This window comes from Aythya ferina (assembly GCF_964211825.1).
Source record: "Aythya ferina genome assembly, chromosome: 10".
Taxonomy (NCBI): Eukaryota; Metazoa; Chordata; class Aves; order Anseriformes; family Anatidae; genus Aythya; species Aythya ferina.
In genome coordinates, this window is record NC_140306.1 from 7637424 (window position 1) to 7660412 (window position 22989).

A 22989-nucleotide genomic window follows, 5' to 3' on the forward strand; every position below is an offset into this window, starting at 1 on the left:
CCCTGGAGTGAGACAAGGCAAGGTGGGACCCGGTGCTGCCAGCCTCCCTCTTTGCAGGTGTTTTGCCCACAAAGTGTGCTCCCTCGAGCGGGGCAGGCTGGGGGCCCTTGGCTTGTAGGAGGGAGGGGGATGCAGCCAAGGAGCCCTCAAGCTCTGTTGGTCTCCTTTCCCTACGGGGTTTTAGGCACCAGCTATCTTTTGAATAAGAAAGAGCAGAGCAATGGCCAAAAATGCTATTTAGGATGCTGAATTAGACTTGTGTCGGGGTTGTTCTCGCTCCTTCCTGTGTAGCTGCAGAGCAATCCTCTTAGCTGAGGAGTTTCTCCAGGCGATGAGATTATTGGCACTTCAGAGGGCACCTCCCCAGCTGGCTTGGCGCAGCAGTGCTGCTTACCCCAGCCAGGAGGTCAGTCCTGTCGGGATGTCCTCTGGCAAGGTGTGCTCCAGCAGCAGGTAAACAGCTCCAGGCAGCTCCTCTGGTCACAGCATAGGGCTAAATCACCTTCCTGTGCCCTCTGGGAAAGACTTCGGATTTTTTTTTAGCTTAGAGTAGTGGAAGGGCAGCGTTGTGCAGGGTGAGGTTGCCTCTTGTGTGCTCAATGGGGTTTGCAGTCCCGGGTTATTCCTGATCCCCCATGTCCCTCCGCAGCCCTGCTCAGCATTTCCATTCATTTCCCCTCTTTGTTTCCTCCCCGCAGCAGAGGCTGCAGGGTGCTCGTCAGGCCATTTCCCAACAGAAGCTGGGTTAATGCATATCTTTTGGCATTTGATAGCATTTCTTAGCTCAGAAGCTCTGTCTCCTTCCCCACACCCTTTCCCCTTTTTGCACCTGCCATACAGGACTGTGCCCTTTGGAGGATAACAGTGTTTGGGGAAGATTATTGTAGTATTTTTGTGTGGTCTCTGTGTTAATCCTCTTAATTCTGCAAATTAGTCAGGGTTGTTGGTTTTTGTTGTTTTTTTTTCCCCCCAAAATAGAGTCATCATCTTAATTTTAAAAAATCTGTATTCTTGGGATCATTGAACGAACAGATTGATCGTGGAGTTCTGCTGGTAATCAAAACCTAACTAGCTTTTTGGCAGTGCTGTTTACTGCAGAGTAACATGACTTATTTACTTGGCCTGGCTCACTAATTTGATAACATTTAAAGCTAAAACACTGTAATAAGACCCGTTGGTACGGAGCACTGGTAACAGAAGAGTTTAAGAATAGCATCGTGGCATGCGTCCCTTCCCCGTGGTTCTGTGCATGTCTGTGTGCTTTGTGATCTGAACCACTGCGAGGCTTTGCATGCGGCACAGACGGATCTCAAGCTCTCCTTAGTGCCTGATGGAGAGCACAATTTTATCCCTTTTTCCCCAGAAGGATGGGGGCTGACACGCGGGATGTGGCTGCTCGGAGGGACGATCGGACAGGGGCAGGCAGGTGTATTTTAAACCTGGAAAAATGCCTGCAGAGGGATTTTGAGTCTTCAGACCAATCCTGCAAAATCCAGCTCCCTGTGGGCACTCATGTTTGGTAGGATCAGAGTTTGTGCATCCATAATTTTTGCTGAAAGCAGCAGGAGTTTCACTTTTAAAGGCTCGCTTTAGTAGAAGTTATTTATACGTGCGTACGTGTGTGTGTCTTTACACATGCCCTGAGGTGCACGCAGGATAGATTTCAGCCCGCCAGAACATATGTGATCCAGGGAGTGAATGACTGACTAGTAGCTAGTGTGAATGCCAACCTTCCTTCCTGATAAATTGGTAAACACTACTGTAAACCAGAGCAGAATAGCTCCTACCCGGTCGCAGGCAAGTATCGTGTACGCAAAAGGCTACCGAGCGCTGCGCGAGCTGCCCGAGATCCTGCGAATTCCAGCATCCCGAGGCAGTCCCGAAATAGCGCAGATGGCATTTTTCTCTCTGATGATTAATTCAATATCTTACCGAAAAAAACAAAAACACGCTTTTGATATGAGAGATCAAAACACCCAGAGAAGCTCCTAAGATTGCGAGGACCTAAAAAAAAAATTAATTTATTTCTTTCCTCCTTGTACTTCTTGAAGACACCAGCCTGAGTAGAAGATAAGGATTAAAACAGATGTGCTTAGTGCCAGTTCATCTGCTTAAATCTAGCAGTCTCTGAGATCAGTGATTAAAAAGCCATCTCCAACTTTGATGAAATCCACTGCCATGGTAATTCTGTGCCTCTGATAGCTTTCTTATGGGCCTCACGTCTGCCTAAACCGGACATAGAAAACATTTCACTGGAGATGATACATGGATTATATGGGTCAATTATACACTTAATCTGCCTGCTGGGGATTAAACGTGCATAGATTGACCCTGCGTATTTGGCTTGTCCTTGGCAGTTATCAGATCAGGGAGGTTGCCTTTACCAAAAAGTCTGGTAAGAACTTAATCACGCACTGATAGCACTGCTACCGCCCGGGGAGGCGGCAGGAGTTGCAGCGCCGAGCGCGCTGCTTTCTGCAGAAGGCGGTTTTACCACTTCACTGTCACTGTGTATGTTCTGCTTCCTCGAAGGTCTGTGTCACAGCCGGGATAGCAGACGGAGCAGTTCGCATGAAACAAGCAAGCAGGTCCCTCTGTGTCTGCAAGACGAAGGCGGTTTTGTAGCTCGGCGTCGGGGTGGCATCGGTGGGATCCAGTCGGGGCGCTGGCCAGGTCCCACCCCTAGGGCTCAGGTGGAGGCTTGGGCAGGTGCTGTGCTCAGCAGGGTTGTTCAGGCGGCAGCGGTGACTTCCCAGGGTGACATCCAGTGCTTTTCAGTTGCTTTTCCCCAGCCAAGAGCCCAGCAGGAGCACTGGTCCTGCAGTCACTGCTCGAGGCTGTCTGCTGGTAGCTGACTTGGGAATGTCAGAGGCCGTGAGCATGCAGGGAGCCCCGTGAGTCTCGGTCTTCACCAGCATCCTTATACAGATGTCTGGGGAGCTGGCTGGGCACCACTCGCTGCTTCACTGTAGGATTCACAGCAGCTCAGCACATTTCAGTACCCGCTGTTTGGAGGCTGATATCACACCTGAGCATCCAGGAAAATTACCCAACACAGGCTGACAGCTACATCAGTTAATCCAGCGAGCCCTGTGCAGGCAGCCAGGCATTAGCCTGGTCTTAAAATCGAAGCTTTGACTTCAGCGGGGTTACCCGCTCGAATTTTGGCAGCTCCTTCAGGGAGTGCTTGCAGGATCGTGGTGGTTATTCGGCGCATCAGCCTCGCGCTGCACAGCCACATGCCAGAAGAGCGCCCTTCTCGCCCCACCTTCGCCTTCCCGTCCTCGAGCCCAAAAGCCTGGCCGTGAGTCAGCGGAGCTACTCACTGTGAGTTAGGATTACTCATAGGAGGACGGGTTGCAGGATCAGGGGAAGAACGGATATCAGGCTGCGCGCTGGGCTCGGCTCTCATCTGAGAGCTGCCTGCAGCCGCGCTCGGCGCTTTCTGAGACAGACAACAACCCGCTTCCCTCCTACGCAGCTCGACTGCTCATTAGGGCACTAACTCTCTCCCACTCCCATCCTGATATGGCCTCCACTGAGCTATTTCTTCTTCTTCGCTGTTTTTTGCCTTTTTTTTTTTCTTTCCCCCGAGTGAGTTGTGAAACGAAGACAATTAGCAGAGGGATCTCGAGGAAGTGCAGCGTTTTGTCTCCCCGGGTCTCGGCAGGGACCTGTACCTGTGCTGCTGGAAGAAAAAAGGCTCTGAAATTGTGATGGCGATTTTCCGTGTATTTTCGGGGAGGGGGACAAACTCCCTTTGCCGTGAGGAGGCACAGCTTGCACCTTTTGCTCTGGCTGCCTCTTTTTCTTCCCCCATCCCTGTTGGAGCAGAGCTGAGTGTGGCCATTGCCTGCATTGCCCTCGTCCCGTGCGGTCCCATCCGAGAGCGTCCTGGCAGCAGGCACATGCTGCGAGTGGCCTCTCCTACATCCCCATCACTGCATTTCCTTTATGAAGTGCTCCTTTAAGTAGGCTCTGTGTAATTTATTGTGGGGAGAGTCTTAATAAAATAAGTCCTAGATCTGTCACTGGATTTTAAATGCTCGTAAGGGTTTTTTCCTCCTAAATGTCTTTATCAGAACAGCTTTTCCTGTTCCAGTAGACATTTGGTTGAAGACAGTTAATTTGATTTCTTTTCCAGAGGAGATTTTCCATTAATCATTCTAAGAAGGCAGACTGATTGCTCCGTTGCTCTGAGGTCAGCACAGGCTCGCTGGCACGATCCGCACGGCACTTCAGAGCGCCGGAGAGCTCGGCTTGTTTGCGTTGGGGCAGGCACGGAGCACAAGGGCATTTACTCCCCCCTAGCAGTGAGTACCCCAGGCAGATTTAGGGCAAGAGGTGTGTTGCAGGGAGAAGGCATACTCCATCCGTTTGCCTAAAGGGACCAGCTGTGCATACAGGGGAGCGCGAACAGCCCCGTGCTCCTGTCTCCTCGCTCTGCAGCCCGGCCCCACGCAGCCCCTGCTGTTGCTGCACCAGGCAGCAGTGCCTGGGGGATTAGTTGCTGTTGCAGGTCGCTTTGCTGCTCTTGATCTGCAGCTTTTCCCTTTTCCTGTGCTGTTTCACCCTCAGCCAGGGCTTATGCTGCCAGAAAAAGGCTCAGGGAGGGAGCAGGTCCCCTCCATCGGGAGCAGAGCTGCTCCCTCCTGCACCCACAAAACCTCCAGGGCTGAGATACCCGGGCAGCCACTTGCTGCTCTGGGGAGTTTGCAGGCTGTGAAGGAGCCAGCTGAAGTTTCCCACATCCCACTTTGGGACGGCTTCTGATTCGACCTAATAACAGGTGTAATTAAAATACTCCATTTTAGGACCGGAGTGCACCTTGTTCATCAGCCCTGCACGCAGCGGCACAGGGATAGCATTGCACTCCCAAGGCCCTGCAATCAGGACAGAAAAAAAGCAGCACACTGTGTGGATACGGTGTTATACCGCGCTTCTTTATATAGAAACCTGGATTTTAACATGTCAACTTCATTTCTTTTTTGAAAAATGGAAATAAGCAGAGAATATTTTACAGGTTAAAAAAAGTATTGGAGCACAGGCATCCGTACAGAAGTGGCTTTGCATTGCTTTTGACACTTTTCAGCAGAAGCTCTTTTATTTAGGAAAACTGAGGTCTGCAGTGTCCTGCACAGCAGCAGGTTTGGGGTTTTGGCTGACAGCTCTGCAGCGAGTGTGGGGCACGCTGCTGCAGAGGGGGAACCAAGGACCCCAGTGCCAGCCCCACACCTGGAGCCGGTGGAGGTGGGTCCCCTTAGAGCCGGTCCTATGCATGCAGGCACGGGGCTGCTCTGGAAGAGCAATATATCCCCGGCTGCAGCTGTCTGCTGGTCCCTTGGTAGCTCAGGCTGGCTGCAGAGCTGCCATGGGGGAACCTAGCATGAAGTGCTGGTGTTCAGAGCAAGCAGCCCCTCCGCCAGCCGGGTGCGTGGGGTTGTGGCTGTGCAGAGCACGTCTGGGGTTACCTGGTGCTGCGCGGCACTGAGTGCAGGGAGCTCGAGAGGTGCCGTCCCTGGGCTTGTTTCTCTGATGGAGACCCTGGTCCCGCTGGCACCACAGATGCCCCATCCTCCTTCTTCCTCCCCAGAAAGGAATAAAATGCTTCGGGGTTAGGAGCGGGGAGAAATTTGCGGCGAGCAGCGCGCAGGATGAGTTGTGTGCAGTCTGAAGCCGTACCCACGAGGGGCTGACCCGCACCCCGGCCCCCGTGGCACGGCCGTGCCCGAGCCCCTTCACACCCGCCGTGGCACGAGCTGAGGGTGAAGCGCCAGCCTGGGGCTGCCATCCCCGAGCAGTGGGTGAGCGCAGGTACCATATGTACTGCAAAAAGCGTGCGGCACTTCGGCGCGCCCGGGTCTGCTTTCATTCTGAATTCTCTTCTCTGTTTGAAGGCAGAGCTCTTACGCGATTCAAAGTTTTTTTGTGGTTTATTTTTGGGAAGAGAAAGGGGAAAAAAAAAAAAAAAAAGATAATGTAATTCGGTGATGCCATTTGCATCCTAGACAGATGATGAGGCGCTCTGGCTAGCAGCTTAACCCTATTATGCAACGCTGGGACTGTGACATTATTAAATAATACTACAGATTATTTTAATATCGAGCCCCTTTGACTTTGTAACTCCCTCGTATAGCTACGTTGTCAATGTGAATGAAATTTCACGGTTAACAAATATAGTATAGAGTAAAAGGCATCCAGAAATCACAGGGCTGGGCGGATGCTCAGTACGCTGCGTGCGCCCGTACTGATACCAGTACAGGGACACGACAAATCCGGGGCCAGAGTGGAAGTCTGTCATGTTGGAAAAAATGTACAGCCGTTTATTTCGGTAACAGCTCAGTGTGCTCCTGACCTGGGGCACTCCAGACACATCCATGAGGTTTTAATAGAATAAAGTAATGTATGTGTGTGTATATATATATATGTTTTTTTTTAAGATCCTGGGGTTTCAAGGGATTTTAATTAAATTGTTAGCACTTTTCTAGACCTCTAGAATTTAATGTGGAGTTTAATATAGGGAGCTTTGATGCAGAAAATAGGAGGCATGTTGCCCCCGTGAGGCCCATTTACCCCCCGTACACTGAGCCATGCCAGAGCAGTGCTGATGAGAGGATCTGCTCATGGGGGTCTCGGGTCCAGAGTGTGTTGGGGAGCTCACGTACCCCAAACCCTTCTGCCCTATGCGTACTGCGCCCAAACAAACCCCACCAAAGACCCTCCGGGGACGTTAAATCAGCACGACGCAGTCTGTTACCAAAACTTAGATTTATTTTCTGAAAGAAAAGATGCTTTCTGAAGTCTGTGGATTCGAGGGAGCAGAGCGGGCTGCCAGCAGACCTCTCAGAGCTGCGCTTTGTGCCTTCGGCAGAGCGGCACGGGAAGGCACACTTCCCAAAGTGTGCCCACTTAAAGCCTTGCCTGCGACAGAAAAACTACCCAGCGAGCAGCCCCGTTACGGTCAGGCATAGCGGGAAGCTACCTGCTTGTTTATTTACGCCCTGCAGATAATGTTGTGCTCTTTTGGAGCCCGTGGCAGTGGCAGGAGAGCAGCTGATAGCTGCAATATTGCTGCGTCCCCGATTGTTTGCGAGCATCCCAAGTTTTGAAACACGCTCGTGAGAGAGGAATATCAGCTTAAGCCTGACGGGCTAAAAAGCAGAAAGCCCCACACGTAAATGCCATTATGCACTTAATGAGGCAGGGTTTCAAAAAAAAAAAAATCAGCCACACAAGTTGGTTTTATCAAAGAAAATGTATAAATAACAAGCCGCGATTCAAACTGCCGCACAAAGGGACAAGCAGGGAAGGGAAGCTCGCACTTCACTTGTGGCATTCAGATAATAGTATTTGCTCCACTAATCTTTTGGGCTTAGCGATTGACAATCAATATATTATTATCAACAAGCGTTAACACAAACAAAAAGCTTCCATTTCTTTTTCAACCGCGTTCCCTAAGTCCCTTAAATTTAATTAAAACCGGACAGCTCTCCCCGTAGTACAAATTAGAGTTAAAATCATATTAAATATTTGTTCTCCGGGAAAACAAAAGTGTCAGCTTGTGCTACCAGGTTTGGCTGCCTTTTTTTTTTTTTTTTTTTTTTTTTTTTTTACACACAGAGGGGGAAAAAAAAAAAAAAAACAGCTACTCAAAGTTAAAATAAAGTCTCTCTCCCTCCCTCCCCGTCTCCCAAGACTACTGTCTATAACATGTTGTTCCTTATAGAAAGTGGGATATGGTGGCATTTGCTTGATTAACTTGCTCGACAAAAGTGACAGCTGCTGTGGGTGCATGTAGCTAAGCTGCACAGCGCAGTTCCGCCTTTGTACATCTGTCAGCAAAAAAGGAGGAATAAAGAGTGAAAAGAGACAAATTGGTCCCAAAAGGCAATCCATTCAACTCAGGAGGTTTGCTCTATTCAAGCACTCGCTGGGAATCTCAAGTGCTAGGTAGCTTATTCAATTTCATTCATTCTTTAGAATGAGCCCACAAGTGTTTAATTTCTTATTCTGTTGAATAAAAAGGGGGAGCTTTTTTTTTTTTTTATTGGAAGCATTAATTGTAAGACTAGCTGATCAATGCCTGTGATATTAACTCATGGCGTATTTTCTGTTTAGCTGTGTGCCGCCAAACTTCGTGCCCGTAGCGCGGCGGGGCCGTGCTGATGCCCTCGCTCGGGGAAGGCCGGGTGCACCCAGTGGCGTCCCTGAGCCTTGGCCCTACAAGATGTGGCAGAGTGGGCCAAATCCTCAGCACCTCCGTGTCAGGACAGTCCCTGGTTTGTTACCAACATGGGCAGGATGCGACTCAGGTGGATGCACTGAGCCTGTGGGGCTCGTTCAGTCCCCTGTGCCAGAGCAGGTTTTGTAGCCAAAATTTTGGCCTGCCTTGTGGAGGAGCAGGCTTAGGGGTCCCCTCGCAGACGGTGTGTAGCGATGCCCAGAGCAGAGCATGGTTTTCCTTGAGCTGTGGAAAGAGAAGTTCATGAACAAGTGTGGCAGGGACCGCTGTGTGGGCAGGTCTCAGCTTTCCATCCAGAAAACATATGTTTGCCGGGGAGAGTGCGCCTCTCCCTCCTTCCTCGCGTGGCAGAAGGGCTGTGCCCATCTCTGAGCCGCGGGGCTGTGCCTGCGGGGCCATCACGGACCTTGTTAGCACGGGGCTGGCCACTGCTGTCATCCTCTGTTGGCATCTCAGCAAGTTTTTGGGAGGCTCTCAATTCAGGATTGTGTGCTCTGTAGTGTATGGTGAGGTTTGGCCTCTCCTTTTTTAAAGAAAGGAGGAGGAAACTATTGGCCGGGAGTCTCTGCACTTCTTCCTTGCTGTCATTCCCAGGTTTTTAGGATTGCAATGACTGCAACTACCGCAAAGCCATTGAGGGAAGGTGGAGAGGAAAGCCCTGGTGGTCACACAAGTCCAGAGGGACAGGAGAGGTCCTTCAGTGCTGCTGTCAAGCAGCCTGAGCTCTGGATGTCAGGCCTGTGGGCAGCTCCGTGTGTGCCAGCGAGGCTGAGCGTGAGCGGAGGACACGCTACAGGGGCAGACCTTGCCAGAGCAGCTCGGCTGTGAGGCACACAGGACACTGCAAAGCTGGCAACCGTGTGTGCAAGCTAAGCTGATCCCTGGACAACACCAAATCCTAGATTTGATCCCAGAGCCTCCTGGACTCGGGACAGACACGGCTCGGTGAGCTGTCGTGTGCCAGCAGCTGTAAGTGCAGCCCCACCACACGTCCCAGCCACACTGCTGGCCTGTGGGCTGGGGGCATGAGGTTTGGTGGCTTCTACTTTACTTTTTTTCTTTTCCCATCAAGTCACTTTGAGAAAGGGCTCTTGCCTGAGAGCAGACTGAGCTTTCCTTGGGGAAATGAGGCCCATAGGATCACACAGATCTCTCTCTCCTCCCCCTGCCCCGTGCTGGCCAAACTGGGGCTGCGGCAGAGGCGGCCTCCCAGCACCAAGCTGCGTACCTCGAAACACCTTGGATTCGAGGCTTCATTTCAAAGCTCCCTTTCAGCGTTTCAAAACAAGCCGGTGTCCCAGACAAAGAGAGGGAGCCAGCCGGCGTTCGGAGTTCCCTTGTGCCGTGTGTGTCACAGTTTTAAATAGATTTGCCCTGCTTGGATTGGTTCTGGTTGGAAAGCGAGGGCTGAAATGAGAGGTCACAGGGGAGAGTTACTATGGTAATTGAGTAGTATCACCAGTAGTTTTGCTCTTATGGGCATTAAAGCACATCATAATAGACAAACAACAGTGGTTAAAGCAAGCAGGTAGGATTACTATGTTCTTTTGTCAGAAGTATATAATGTCTTGTAGTCAGTTTTAAAGACTTCTCAACCCCCAAATCCACCCAGCAGTCACCTGCTGAGTAATTTTGTATGCCTAATCTCCAGCCCTTAACTACAAGCTTTCTGCTAATTTGAGGCAAATGGGTATTTTTGACACTAAATAGGGCAGTAAAGAATCCCTGACCTAGAAAAACTCCATTCCGAGGCACTGAGAACAGCAAAATATTCTTTCAGCATCCTTGGGAGACCTTTGCAGTGACATAAAATAGCTTTGACTAAACCGTGCAGCAGCCTTCGATTAATGGTTTGCAGAAACTTGCTGAACATCCCTACTACAACTTCCCCCATAAAACTTGTCACTTCAGATTGCCATCAGCCACCACAACAATAATCATTTCATGCCTATTGCTAATTGCAAGCACAGCTGAGGCTCAGCGGGGTGCTCTTGCACAGTCCCAGGCCTTTATACCAGCCTCAATCTGTTGTATGGCACTTGTTCACACACAAAAAAACTACCAGTAAAGGCAGAAAGAGGCAGAGTCACAGGTTCCTTGTAATCCCTCTGCTACCCTGCTGACAACCCAGCCCTATAAGCATTCCTGGTTTTGTCCCGCTCTTTACAAAAGCTGAAGTGACCTTAAGCTACTAGTATGTAAGCTTTTGAATGCAGAGCACAGCTCCTTCAGGTGCCTTAAGAAGCAGTGTTGCATCTGGCTTACGAGATTCTGTTTGCAGCACCCCTGGGGTGAGCTGCGGCTTCCTGTAACATGGAAAATATGAGTGTGAACTCCAGGTTCATGGCAAGGAACAGGAGGTCAGGCTTCCATTCAGCTCGCACCAAAGAAGACGGGGGTTTGCAGATGTTCCTGGGTATGTGTAATGACACCACCTCCCGGAAAGCGCAGGAACCCAGCACGGGGTTTTTTTTTTGTTGGTGGGTTTGGTTTTGGGTGTTTTGTGTTTTTTTTTTTTTCTTTGAAATGTGCCACACTCAGTGTGTTACTTGAAGATTTATTCATATCAATTTTTGCAATTTATATATTCAGAGATAAACTTGCTATTTCAGCAACTTATTGATCATGCATTTGCATTCAAGAAAGGGGAAAGGAAAAAAAAAAAAAAAAAAGAAAGAAAAGAAAAAAAGAATGAGCCAGCCTATGGCTCTGGTTGGGGCATGGCATGGGCAGCCCTCAACCCAGCCCCATGGTGTGCTTCTGCTCCTCTAAGGCCTGTCCAGGAGCATCCCAGCTGCCCATGGCCACCTCGTCCACCCAGGTGAGCAGCAGCAAAGAGGGATTTGATTCCTACCTGTGCAAATAGGGTGCCTGCTTGCTGTTCCTGGGCTCTGATGCCATCCTAAGGGCTTTGTGTGCATTTCCACAGCTGTTACCCAGGACATGCTGTACTATCCCTTGCCCCATGCCCTTTGAGTGAGTTCAGATTATCCGTGGGTGGCCGGGAGGGATGTGAGGTGCCCTCAGTAATGTGTGCGTGGCGGGGAGCAATATGTGAAGCTGGGGTCCGTGGAGCTGGGAGCAGTGCTGAGGTTCTTTATAACCAGGTGTGATGAGTTTTGAGAAAATACATTTGCCTCTCTATTAGCTAGTTTAGTGTGCCCGTGCCACAGCTCAGCTGGCGCTCAGACTCCAGAAATGTGCCTGAGATGTGTTGTGGCCCCGTGGCACAGCCTGTGGGCACGTTTGGGCCCTGCCTGCTGCACCTCGTGCATGGGGACAAGCCCTGAGGAGCCCCGTGGCCCTTCTGGGAAGGGCAGAGCCGCCCGGTGTCACGCCAGGACCGCGCCGCGCTCTTTTGTCTGAAGCGATCACGTTCCCATTCGGGAGCATTTGGCTTTGTTGTTGTTTTTTTTTAATAATATAATCATATGCAAATGTTATCCTCTTTGGTGGGTTAGTCATGAATCAGAGGGCTCGTGCGTCTTATAGCACATCAACACTAGTGCTAGCTAAAGGGAACATTTAATTTATGGGCTAACTTATTTTTATGAATATGCAGGGCTGAAATTCAGCAGTTGGTGTGTGCTCTATGAAGTGACGTGACGGTTTTGTGTATCAAGATCAATGAATTACACTTTGTCTTTTTTTTTTTTTTTTTTATGAAGCAGAAAGTCTTTGGAGTAACTTAGCCCTGGGGAGCAGCGCTCCTTCCACGGTCCCGAAGCGGCTGAGCCCATCTCCCCACAGTTCAGCTACCAGAAACACAACCAAACGTTTAATTTAGCTGAAGCTGAAGGTCTCACAGCAGCAGAATTGTGTGTGCTCATTAAAAGGCAGCTGGACGTTATTAGGGCTGATGGGAGTTACGGGACGTGCTGCTGTGGCGCTGCTGTGTGCGAGCAGCTCCCTCAGGTGCCTTCCCTTGGCCCTGCTGAAGTGGGCACAGGCCACGGCGTGACCATTGCAATGTCACCTTGCTGATAACCTCTGGGCAGAAAGTGTTATTTCTATTTTGTATCTGTAGTACAGCAGTGCAGGTGTGCACGGCGCAGGGCTGGCAGGCCCGGCCCTCATCTCACTCAGCCAGGGGAGGCAGAGGCACCCAGAAGCAGGCCATTTCATGGAAGACGAGAGGCAGCAGTGGAAGGGAGAGGGCCTGCAACATACCTTTGCTTTGTTCCTCTGTGGATTTTGATTTAAAGACCCCAGGCAGTCCCTTTGTGACCCTCCTGGCTGGCCACCTGGAGCAGTTGGCCTAGCACAGGGTCCCACTGGGCCTTCCTGGCTGCTCTTTTGGCCAGGGGACAGCTAACCATAGCCGAGCTTGATTTCTGTCACTGACAGAGCTCCTTTCCTGTCCAAATTAGTTTTGTTTGCACTCTTAGCTCTTGCCAAACCTCCGTCCTGGAGGTGAGGGGCCAGTCTCTGCCACAAGTTGCACAAGGTATAAGCCTCAAGCACAAGATCACCACTTGCCATTTACTTGGTGACTCTTCCATCCCTTTATTTCCTTCATTTTATTAAGATCTGGAACTTATTCTAGAGCTGGCAGTAGCGGGGCATCTTCACTGAATCGTCCCTTGACCCAGAACTGGCTGCAGCGATTACTGGCAGAGGCTGCCCGGCCTTCTGCTGTCATCCTCCCAGCAGCCAGGAGATGAGAGGAGCTGCCCTCCTCACCCTCCCCAGCCACACAGTGAAGTCCATGGACTTCTGGAAAGGGGCTGTGGGACGCAGGAGCCCTCGGTGTTGCTCTTCTGCTGGTCCCAAGCTCAGCCCTGCAGCTCTCCCTCCAGGGACATGTGGCCCCACTCTGTCCCGCTGTGCCCAGGGGTGCAGCCCCCTGACAGCACCAAGCAGCAAACAGCAGCGGCTGCTTCCTCTGAGTCTCCAGGTCCCGTGTTTTATTTAGGTTTCATTTGGCCTGCCGTGCCTGGGCACAGTTAGAACAGCATTTGTAGCAATAAGAGATTAATACTGATTTATCATCGTGACCATTCACAATGACCAGGTCCCTATACCACTGCAATACCCTTGGTAATGCCATAGGCTGATAAGGCACGCTGCTGTTACACCATGAAGTACCACAGTGGGGTTAAACCCTTCCCCAGACAGCGTGCGGGGTCCTGCTGGAGGGCAGCAGCCCCTGGCTGTGTTGCCTTATGGTCGGGTAATCTGTGCTGAGCCCCCGTTGGTGTTACGCTGTGTGCCATTAGCTCGGACACGCGGGTTTGCCTCGCTCAGCCTCGTGTCAGCTCGTGTGCTTGGATGGCAAATGCTGGTGCCCAGGAAAAAAAGGAGTGGTGGAGAGAGGAAAAATACCTGAGTTTGACAGATGCAAGGTTTTAGTCTTGCTGGGAGGAAGCTGTGTTGCAAACTAACCTGGATGGGGCTCGATCAGCGTTTTTATAAATTGATCTGTGGGCTGTTTTTTCCCTTTAACTGGTTCTAGATAAATTTCCGCAGCTGTGCAGCACAGGTTTTGCTCTGTGCATGTGTAAGAGTAAACCAGAGCGACCAAGCGAGATGCTGTGCCTGTGCACAGAGCCTGAGCCCGCGATGGGGTTCTGGACCCGCTCGGGATTCGGCCGTGGTGCTGAGTGCAGCGGGGAGGTTTTGTGATCCCCCGCCGCACGCAGCCCCTGCTTCTGCCTCTCTCGAGGGCTCGCTCCTCGCTCCGTGGCGTCAGACGTGCAGTGCCAGCCCTGCGTGAGCAGGGCGCTGATCCGCAGCCCGCCAGAGCCTTCCTGCGCTGCAGGGCTGGCAGTCTGCTGCCACACAGCTGCAAGCCTTTTTCACAGGCAAGCAGCAAAATTTCTAGCCCCTGGAGGGGCCCTGCGAATTCGGCAGCTTGCAACGAGCTCATTCGCTTGCTGCTTTTCCATCTTTTCCTAACTGCGAGGTTGAAACCAAAGCGTTTCCCGCGCAGCGCGGCGCCCGTGGGTGCTCACACCTGCGCATCCTCACCCGCAGCCAACCCTTGCCCCGAAGCAGACTCTCCCCGTGGCCGGTCGCGTTTGATTTCAAGCCGGTAAGTAGTTCGAGTGTGGTGCTAAAGGCAGGGCTGTGCTCTCGCTGGGGCGGGGAACGGGTTAAAAGCTGGACTGGGCCAAAACTCCCGCCACGGCTGCCAAGTCAAGTCAATGGCAAAACAGGATTACAAAAACCTGGCGGCGCCGCCGGTGGCCGGGACCCCTCCGAGTAAGATTGCTGTTGTTGTGAAAAGTTAGAGGCTCGTGCATGGAAATTCTGCGTAAAAGAGGGTGCTGGCCTCCCCCCCGAAGCCTGTCACGTCCCATTACCGGGGGGCAGCTTGGTCCTGCCGCATGCCGGCGTGTGCAGGGCATGGTGCACGCACGTAACGTGGTTGCTGGAGAAGTCCTGTCTCTCTTGCAGCAATGGTACACCAGCTCGATGAATGTCGTCTGCACCTGGCTGACGGACCGCATGGACCTGCAGCTTCACATCTACCAGCTGAAAACCCTCATTAGGATAGTCAAGGTAATCACCCGCCGGGTTTTTCGCGAACGCCTTGCTGCTGAGAGGGGCGAGTGCATGTGTGCGGCGTGTCCTCCTAGGCAAATAAATTCAGCCCTTCACCGAGATGCTTCGAAATGAAGATTTTTATCAGATGGGTAAACAGGAACTTAAAATGCACAGAGGTGCAAAGTACATGTGTAAATAAGAAAGTAACTACCTGCCTGAAAAAAAGGGAGAAATATTGTTTATTCAGCCCTACCTGTACAATAAGCACGCCAAAATTAGCCTTTTTATGGTCGATCACACCCATGAACTCGTGTTAAAATGGGTTAAATCAAACCAGAAGTTTTTTAGCACTGTTTTACTAGAAATATTTAAGCCCAGCTCTGGCTTGTGATTATCATCAGAATGCAAATGAGGATTGTTCTCGTAGTTAATTGAAGTTGTTTCCTTTACAATGGGTGTGTATAATCAACTCTAAGAGATCCCAAAGGTGAGATAACATACCCTGAAAGTAACATTTTTTTCCACGAGTGCACGTGTATGTGTATATGTGTGTGTGTGCGTGCCTTGGACTAATGATAATTATTTCAGTGTGAAATCACAGTGGTTTACATGAAATAATAAGATCACAGAAGGGGGTAAATATATTTTTGATCATTTTAGGTTCTATCTAATGCTTTTTTGTCTAGTATTTTATAATGTTTATGGTCTTGTGCGCAGTGAACACATTGAAGGCATGAATAAATTAAAACTGAAATGTATTAAATGTGCTTTTCATAACTGAAAACAACAGGCACAGGCAAATTATTTCTACTTGTCAGCTAGCTGAGGAAAGCTTTCTTCCTTGTGCTTTATTTAAACCAATATTACTTTCAGAAGCAGCTACAACAAATCCAATGACTTTCTGAAACAGTAGAACAGTAAATAGTTCCCATGCAGAGCACAGAGCACAATTACATGAACTACGGGACCAGAGTTTTATCACACAGAGTCGAGAAGTTTTTAAACATAAATTCACATGCAAGGAAATTAACCATGATAACAAGGGAAGTACAGCTAGCTGTGGAAATGCAACTCCAGTTTCAGAATCAGGTGAAGAAAAAGAGATTTAAGAAATACATGCCATGTGCTTATCTTTATACATGAACAATTTTCTCCCGTATCCCGGACTTAGCGTATTTAATCCCAATCCTGTAGGTAGGATTATTTAACACAGAGCGTTCCAGGAACGTGTAATCACGTCCGCAGCTACAGGCGATAGGCATTCTGCTGCGTGAAGAAAAATAACTTCGCTTGCAGGCAGATGAATGCATCTAAAGCCAGGAAAGTGAGTCCAATAGAGCCTCACTCTGCTGCTTGGATGTGCTTTTAGACCCCAGCATACGTTTTTTAAAGCTCTCTCTGGTCCTCACTGCTCTGAAGCCCCTGTGCAGCCCTGCAGCCAGCCCACCTGCAGGTCCCACAAAGGCAGGGCTGTCAGACAGACACAATTTGTTGTTCTGAGGGGGCTCATGGTCGCCCTAGAGGAACCCCTGCTACTGCACAGAGGCTCTGCGCTGTGCCCAGTGGGGCTGGGATTTCCTTGGCACCCCAGCCTCTTCCGTGAGTGGCTCCCAAACCAGCCTTGACCTCTCTGCTGTCTCCTCCTTCCTCCTGCTTTAGAAAACGTACCGGGATTTCCGATTGCAAGGCGTGCTGGACTCCACCCTGAACAGCAAAACCTACGAGACCATTCGGAACCGGCTGACGGTAGAGGAGGCCACGGCGTCGGTCAGCGAGGGCGGAGGGCTCCAGGGCATCACCATGAAGGACAGCGATGAGGAGGATGAAGAGGACGACTAGGGGAGCTGGCCTGCAGGACCGCCCGGGGCTCGCCTGGTGTCCGTGCATGTACCTCGTCTGTAACTCAGTTAGCCACATTAGGAATTTTTCTGTCAGCTCTAAACGCCCATGAGAAGTTTACCAATACAAATGCCATGTTAGCTGTGTGGTAATAAGGTTAGCACCTCTCTTTGATTCATTGGTTTCCTGGTTTCATATCTATATGTTCATAAGCAATATGGAGCACCGTTGTTTAATACTGTTACTGGAGAACTACATAGAAAACATACTAGGTGTGTCCCTGTTATAATTAAAGTTTAAACAATGCTTCATTAATGTACTGTATATACATTGATGGTAAATTGTTGTGAAGATGAGTGAATCGAGTCCTTTCATTTCTTTGTTTCTCTTCTGTGGATGCCAACTGCTTAAAATTAATTAAAAAAACAGCTTTGTTTTTAAAAGAAAAACGAGGCAATTACAAATGATTTTTTTGTTCTCTCTGTTCATTTAAAAAACAGAAAACAAACAAACCCAGACAGCCGTTTGAATCATTCTGCATCCCTGTTAATATATCAGGCTCTTCCCTTCAATATGCAGTTAACTCCATAGAGGCTACATCCCAGAGGATTAGTCATTCTAATTGCCACACCAGATTAATCCTATCATTATGGATATATCATGCCACATTACAAGTCCAAAGCAGTTGTTTTATGTTGACGTTTGCTCCTCTAAATGTTACATTTTTGTTCAAATTTCCAATAACCGTGTATGTACAAAGACAACTTTAATTACAATCTTAGACTATACAAATGTGTTTATAATAATATATTGAATATTTATTTCGGTAGATTGTAACCATAATTTACAATTCCTCTGTTTCACAATGGTTTTTATATATGTCATGTACATTGCATTTTGACCGGTAACTGCATGTCCATCAGTCCCCCTTCCAGAGCTTTTACTTTCTGTGTAAAATAGTGATCCATCTTGCTTTTTTTGCCTTATACAAGCCGACAGTTGTAAAAGTGTGAGAACTGTGGCTTCTCAATAAATAACTATTCAGATGTCCTAAGAATAAATTATGGAGTCTTTTTATGTCTGCCTTAGAAAAAAAAAAAAAAAAAGAAATTACAAGCTGAGATGTAAGAGCCCCCACCTCTCAGAATAAAGGCATTTTCTTTTCTCATGGGTGTTTTTACAGTTTATTAATTTAGAAGCTGGTTTCCAGACTTGTTCCCAGAGGTCAGGCTGGGCCTGGACCCTACATTCCCCAGGTACAAGGGCACGTGGGCTGTCACTGCCCCGCTCATTTCCACCACTGTCTGGGACTGCACCCTGTCAGCTGGCCTTGGGCATCTAATTGATGGCCTGCTCCAGTACAGCCCCGTTATTACACGGCAATTAGCCCTACCCGACACTTGCCTTCTGCAAAAAAAAGGCTTCAGTTTTATTTTGTCTTCTCCCAAAGAAGCCAAGGGAGGAATGGAAGGAAGGGGGGGCTCTGGGAACAGCCTGGGTGGGGTGCTGGGTCCCAGGATGGCTGCGGAGCCGGGAGCTCAGTCACCTACAGTGCCGGATTTGGGGACCCTTCTCTCCCTGATTGTTCATCCCCTGGCTCTGGAGGTGCCCTGCAGCACCACCGTGTACCCGTGGTGAGCTGAGCCCACCCCAGGGATGGGGGCATCAGTGGGCTCTGCTCTAGGCGTGGGTGGCGGGCACATTTAGCAGCCTTTACATCGTGTAAGCCACTTGATGCACGGGCACAGGCAAGCTACGAACCCTTACTGTAACCTTGCAGATCACATCTTGGTTCCTGTCTCAGCCCACGGTGCTGGTAGGCAGAAGCACTGACAGGGAGAGGAGCCTCTGGGGACCCCGGCAGAAACGTGGCCACCGACACAGCTCTTTCCCACCCTATAGCTGTGCAAGTGCTCGGTCCTAAGGCCCCAGAGGAATGGAGGCAGCAATTGAATGGTTTAGGCAGACTTATGTCCTCTGAGGCCAGGGGAGGTGCCTCTGCAGGCCTGTCAGTGGGACATACATAAAAAATTCCTATATCCCGACATCTCTGTGCTTGGAGCCTGCAGCCACAACCAGAAGCCAGGCTCCTGAGCTATGCATATGCACACTCACGTCCTCGTCTTCCTCTCCTGCCCCAGACACTGATACGACCTGCAACACCTCCAAGAGGAGGGCACCGGGAAAGCCTCAGCTGGAGTGGGCACCAGGCTGGGAGCAAAAAAGCACCGAGGAAAACCCAAATTTGTAGCTCCGCTCCCCGTCAGGCAGAGCAGAGCTAGAGAAACAGCTTGACTCCGCTCTGGAACAGGCTCCCCTTTTTTTTTTTTTTTTTTTTTTTTTTTTTTTTTTTTTAACATGAAATATTTATTGGGTGAAAACACAGCCCACTTCCACCTGCCACCTTTCAAAATAGTGAGCCCTGCTCAGTTTTTTGAATGAAGCAGTGTGGGTACAGCCTTCGGGAGCTGAGCCCTGGCGGCGCACCACCAGCACGCCGAGGTGCCACCCTGCAGCGGCGGGGACGGCCACGCTCCTCAGAGTTTCCCCGCCAGCAGCAGCGACCCTGCAGCCCGTGACAGCTTTTCGCGTGGCCTCAGACCCCAGCGAAGCAGCTCAGGGACTCCATAACAGCCCTGAGGCTCTGCCAGGCCTGACCGCGTGTCCTAAGAGAGGCAGCATGAGGCAGATCGTTTCTTTCAGGGAGTTTGGACCCAAACGAGCGTCGAGTTACAAACTTTGGTGTGAAGAACTCGTGCACGAGCGAAGCTGCAAGGCAGGATTGAACCTCCCAGTCCTGCAGCATGAAGCCAAGAGAAGGAGCCTGGTGCACCCCCAGCCCCCCTGCAGATGGTTACGTGGTGCTGGCAGCCCGACCCCGTCCCCTGCCAGTGCTGTACTGGGAGCACCAAGTGCCCTCTTGGTTAAATCCTGCAGGAATCACCCCAAATGGTCTGGTGCTGCCTGAACAACACAAATCCGGGTTTAAAGCCCCCTCAGCCACGTAATATCCTTTGGATGGGGCTCAGGCTTGTGTAGGGCAAAGCTACACCTCGGGCAGCTTCTGAAAGGGTTTGCTGGTGGCTGGGAGCACTCTGGCAAACCCTGCCGAGGAGCCGCAAAGGTCTCCTCTGCTGAAGCTGCTGCCGGTTTCACTTCAACCCGCTGCTGCAGTGGAACGAGCTCCAACAGTCAAAGGACTTCCTGCCAGTACAACTGCACCTAGATGAAGGATCTGCCAGTACAGTTATGTCAATCAGTTTGGGGAAAAGAGGAAAATTTCATTCCTCTGCCAGCAAAATTTTAAATGATAGATCAGGCCAAAACTTCTCTCATATTTACAGGGAAGTCCAGCGAAAATATCCTTTTTTTGACAGACTTACTTAAAGCATGTGGCATGGAGACTGAAAATGCTATCAACTATTTGACTGACAAGTGTCAGCAGCTGTTCATCCAATTTGTTTTATATCTCAGCAACTAACAGATTCTTTCCCCTCTGCTGTAAAGCATGTCTCCTGGCCCATAGGCATCTTAGAAATTGCTTTTCTGCCTCTCTAGTGACCAAAACGTCAAAAATATTAGGAGACAATTTGGTTTCAGAAGCATAAATAGGCATGCAGCAAAGCAAAGATGATTTTGTCAGTGTTCAGTCTGTGTTCTTTTAAAAAAAAAAAAAAAAAAAAAAAAAGTCACAGCAAACCTAAGGCAAAAATTACTCCTCGAAGCTTTAAAAGAAGAAGCTAAAGCAAACAAAGCCCCCAGTAAACCAGCACAGGTTAAACCAGCAGCTACCAAGGGAAAAGGGCCAGTATAGCGGCCAACCGAAACACAGCTGAGCCGTATCTCACCCTCTGCACTCTGTGAAGTTCAGGACTCTGCACCAGCACCACCGCCACCAGTTTTTATTGTAAAAAATGCTCCGTGGTGTCAGGATGCAACAGAGCCTCCACCATGCCAAGTTGAGGCCAGCTAAACCATTCACAAAAACCAGCCTTCCTCCTCTTAGCCCTGCAATGCCTCCAGAAACTGTTTGGTACCTGACTGCGTGTGATTTAAGCTACAAATACTGCAGGTGCCAACAGCTCTGAACTTGTTTGGCTCGGAAGCCTGAGCGACACCTCTCTCCGGTGAGCTGTGTCCGGCGGCATTTCCTCCGGTCGAGCGCATTCGGGCTCCCGAGCTGAAGGCGCTACGTGGCATTTTGCTCAGCCTCCCCAGAAGATACATATTCCGTTTCAAGTTGTAAATCTGCATTTGTTGTAACTATGCAAAATATGGGAGAAAAAAAGTGCAGAGATTATATGCAATCTGCCAGCAGAGTTGTGTGCCATGAGGAAAATGCCTCACAGGTCAAAACAAAGAAAAACACTGAGCAACAAATTAGTTGCAGGCAGTAGCTAATATGGAGATCAAAAGATTAAAATCAACATGCAACGATGAAATCACTGGAATAATAGGAGCACTTAAGAAGATTAAGTCAATAACAGAGTCCAGTAGTACAAAAATAAGATTTTGATTATACCGTAAAATTTGATATTGGGAGAGCAAAAGCAATTACAACCACGACATGCGTCGCTCTCCCCGCCTTAGACCATCTTGGCTCATTTCCTATGCAAGGAATACAGTTGTTGAAATAAACAGAAATGTTATGACTCGAGCGCTCGCTTCAAAAACAAACCAGGTGGTCAGATCAGCCTGGGGACTGACAAGACGGGGTCTGCAAAGCGAGGACTTGTTGCCGATCCCGGAGGATGCGACAGCTGGGGGGAACAAAGGCCGCACCGTTTAGGAGCGCTTTCGGCAGAGAGGGGGCTCCGAAAGCAGCTGATGTCGGGGCCTGTCGCCGGCTTTCAGCTGGACAGGAGAGCCTGGGGGAAGGAAGGAGGAGAGAAGGAGCTCGGAGGCTTGAAGTGAACAGGGCTGGGAACGCCGATGAGATATTGAGCCTGGTATTTCTTCCTATCCCGCTGAACCAGCGAGGACTGAGGGGTTGGTCCCATGACATGCTGTGGGCAGAGCACACGGCACCCCGACCCTCTCTAGACCCTCCCATAAGGGTCAGGAACATGTCCCACAGCCCCCTTCCAGTGCCAGGGCTCATCCAGCCACACAGCCCAGTGCGCTAATGCTCGCGGCCATGCATCCACCCTCGCTAAAACCAGCAGGAACAGATGAGGCAGTCCCTCAAAAGCATGCCGCCACAGATAGTGGGGCCAAAGACATGTAGCTTTACCCAGAAGTGGCCACCTCCTCACCCAAGGGGTCTGAGGGCCCTCGGTGGGCACCACAAAGCTCTGCGTGCCTTCGGGAGGAGCCCGGGCAGCTCCCCGGCACCGCAGAGCTGACGACTCGCCTGGGTTTCTCTCTAAAGTGTTTTTTCAGCATCACTAACTCCAGCCCCACCCCCGTCCCCACCCCAAAATCACAAGCTAGGCTCATAATTAAATCAAATAAATAAATTATCAGCTATTTTTATAGAATTTGTGGGTGTTCTTGAACATTCAGGGAATACTTGGGTCGCGCATGGAAGTTTTTTTCCTGCAAGAACTAGGTCTGGCTTTTTAGTTTGGGCTCTGATCGTTGGGAGGATTTTTTAGTGGTTCTTTCAGATCGCATCTTCTGGGGCTGAAATCATAAAAATACAAAATAAAATGAAAAAAAAATAAAAAGAGATTATTGCATTGAGGGGCTCTGGTTTGTCCTGACAGAAGGAGGTGACGTGCTGCCGTCCACTGCTCCCCCGGTACCTTGCAGACCGCCGCGGAGTCCTGCTCTGCAGAGAACAAGGATGTCTACAAAAATGATGTCCTTCAAGCAAAGATAAATGCAAACATCGAACAATATGAGCCATGGCATAGCCAGAAAAATGGCAAAACACTGAGTGGGGAGTTGTAAAATGACTGGGAATGGCAAATGTTATTGGCTTTGGAAAGGTTCTTCCTCCATTTGATTTTTTTCACGGAAAAAGCACATACTTTTGAAAATGAGATGTTTTTCTAACTCATTAAGAAGAGAATAATTCAAAACACGTGGGGTTTGTCCCACTTTTTTTTTTTTGGCCATCCTTCTTTCAAGCAAAAAAGGGAAGGAATGGGAACGCAAAACTGAAGTGGGCTTCTACCCATTTTCACTGCTTTTTGCTCCTTTTTCTGAAATGTTTTCAGTAGGAAAGTGAGAACAAGGCCATCCCCCCATTATATTCTCCTTCTCTACTTCCTCCCACCTTTTCTCCTAAATAGAAAATAAGGGGGAAAAGAAAAAAAAAAAAAAAACACACAACAAAACCAGAAAAACTTGAGAGCTCCCACTCTTTCAAAACGAAGAAGTACACCACCTCAAACCAGGAAGAAGGGACATCTCTCGGGTTTGGTTTTCAGCAACGAAACACCGCATCGCTCCATCGCTGCAACGCGAAGACC

General features: G+C 49.7%; 1 protein-coding gene across 5 annotated transcripts in view; it reads left to right on the top strand.

Moving 5' to 3' along the window:
- CADPS (calcium dependent secretion activator) overlaps positions 1-17738 on the top strand; it is a 196588-nt gene extending 178850 nt beyond the window's left edge. For all 5 annotated transcript variants that reach the window (XM_084530730.1, XM_084530733.1, XM_084530732.1 and 2 more), the window contains 2 exons: positions 14642-14746; positions 16391-17738. In XM_084530730.1, coding sequence (XP_084386856.1) covers positions 14642-14746; positions 16391-16570 — 285 coding nt within the window. In that variant the 3' untranslated portion in view covers positions 16571-17738. The remainder of the gene's footprint in view (positions 1-14641; positions 14747-16390) is intronic.
- Positions 17739-22989: the final 5251 nt, after the last annotated feature.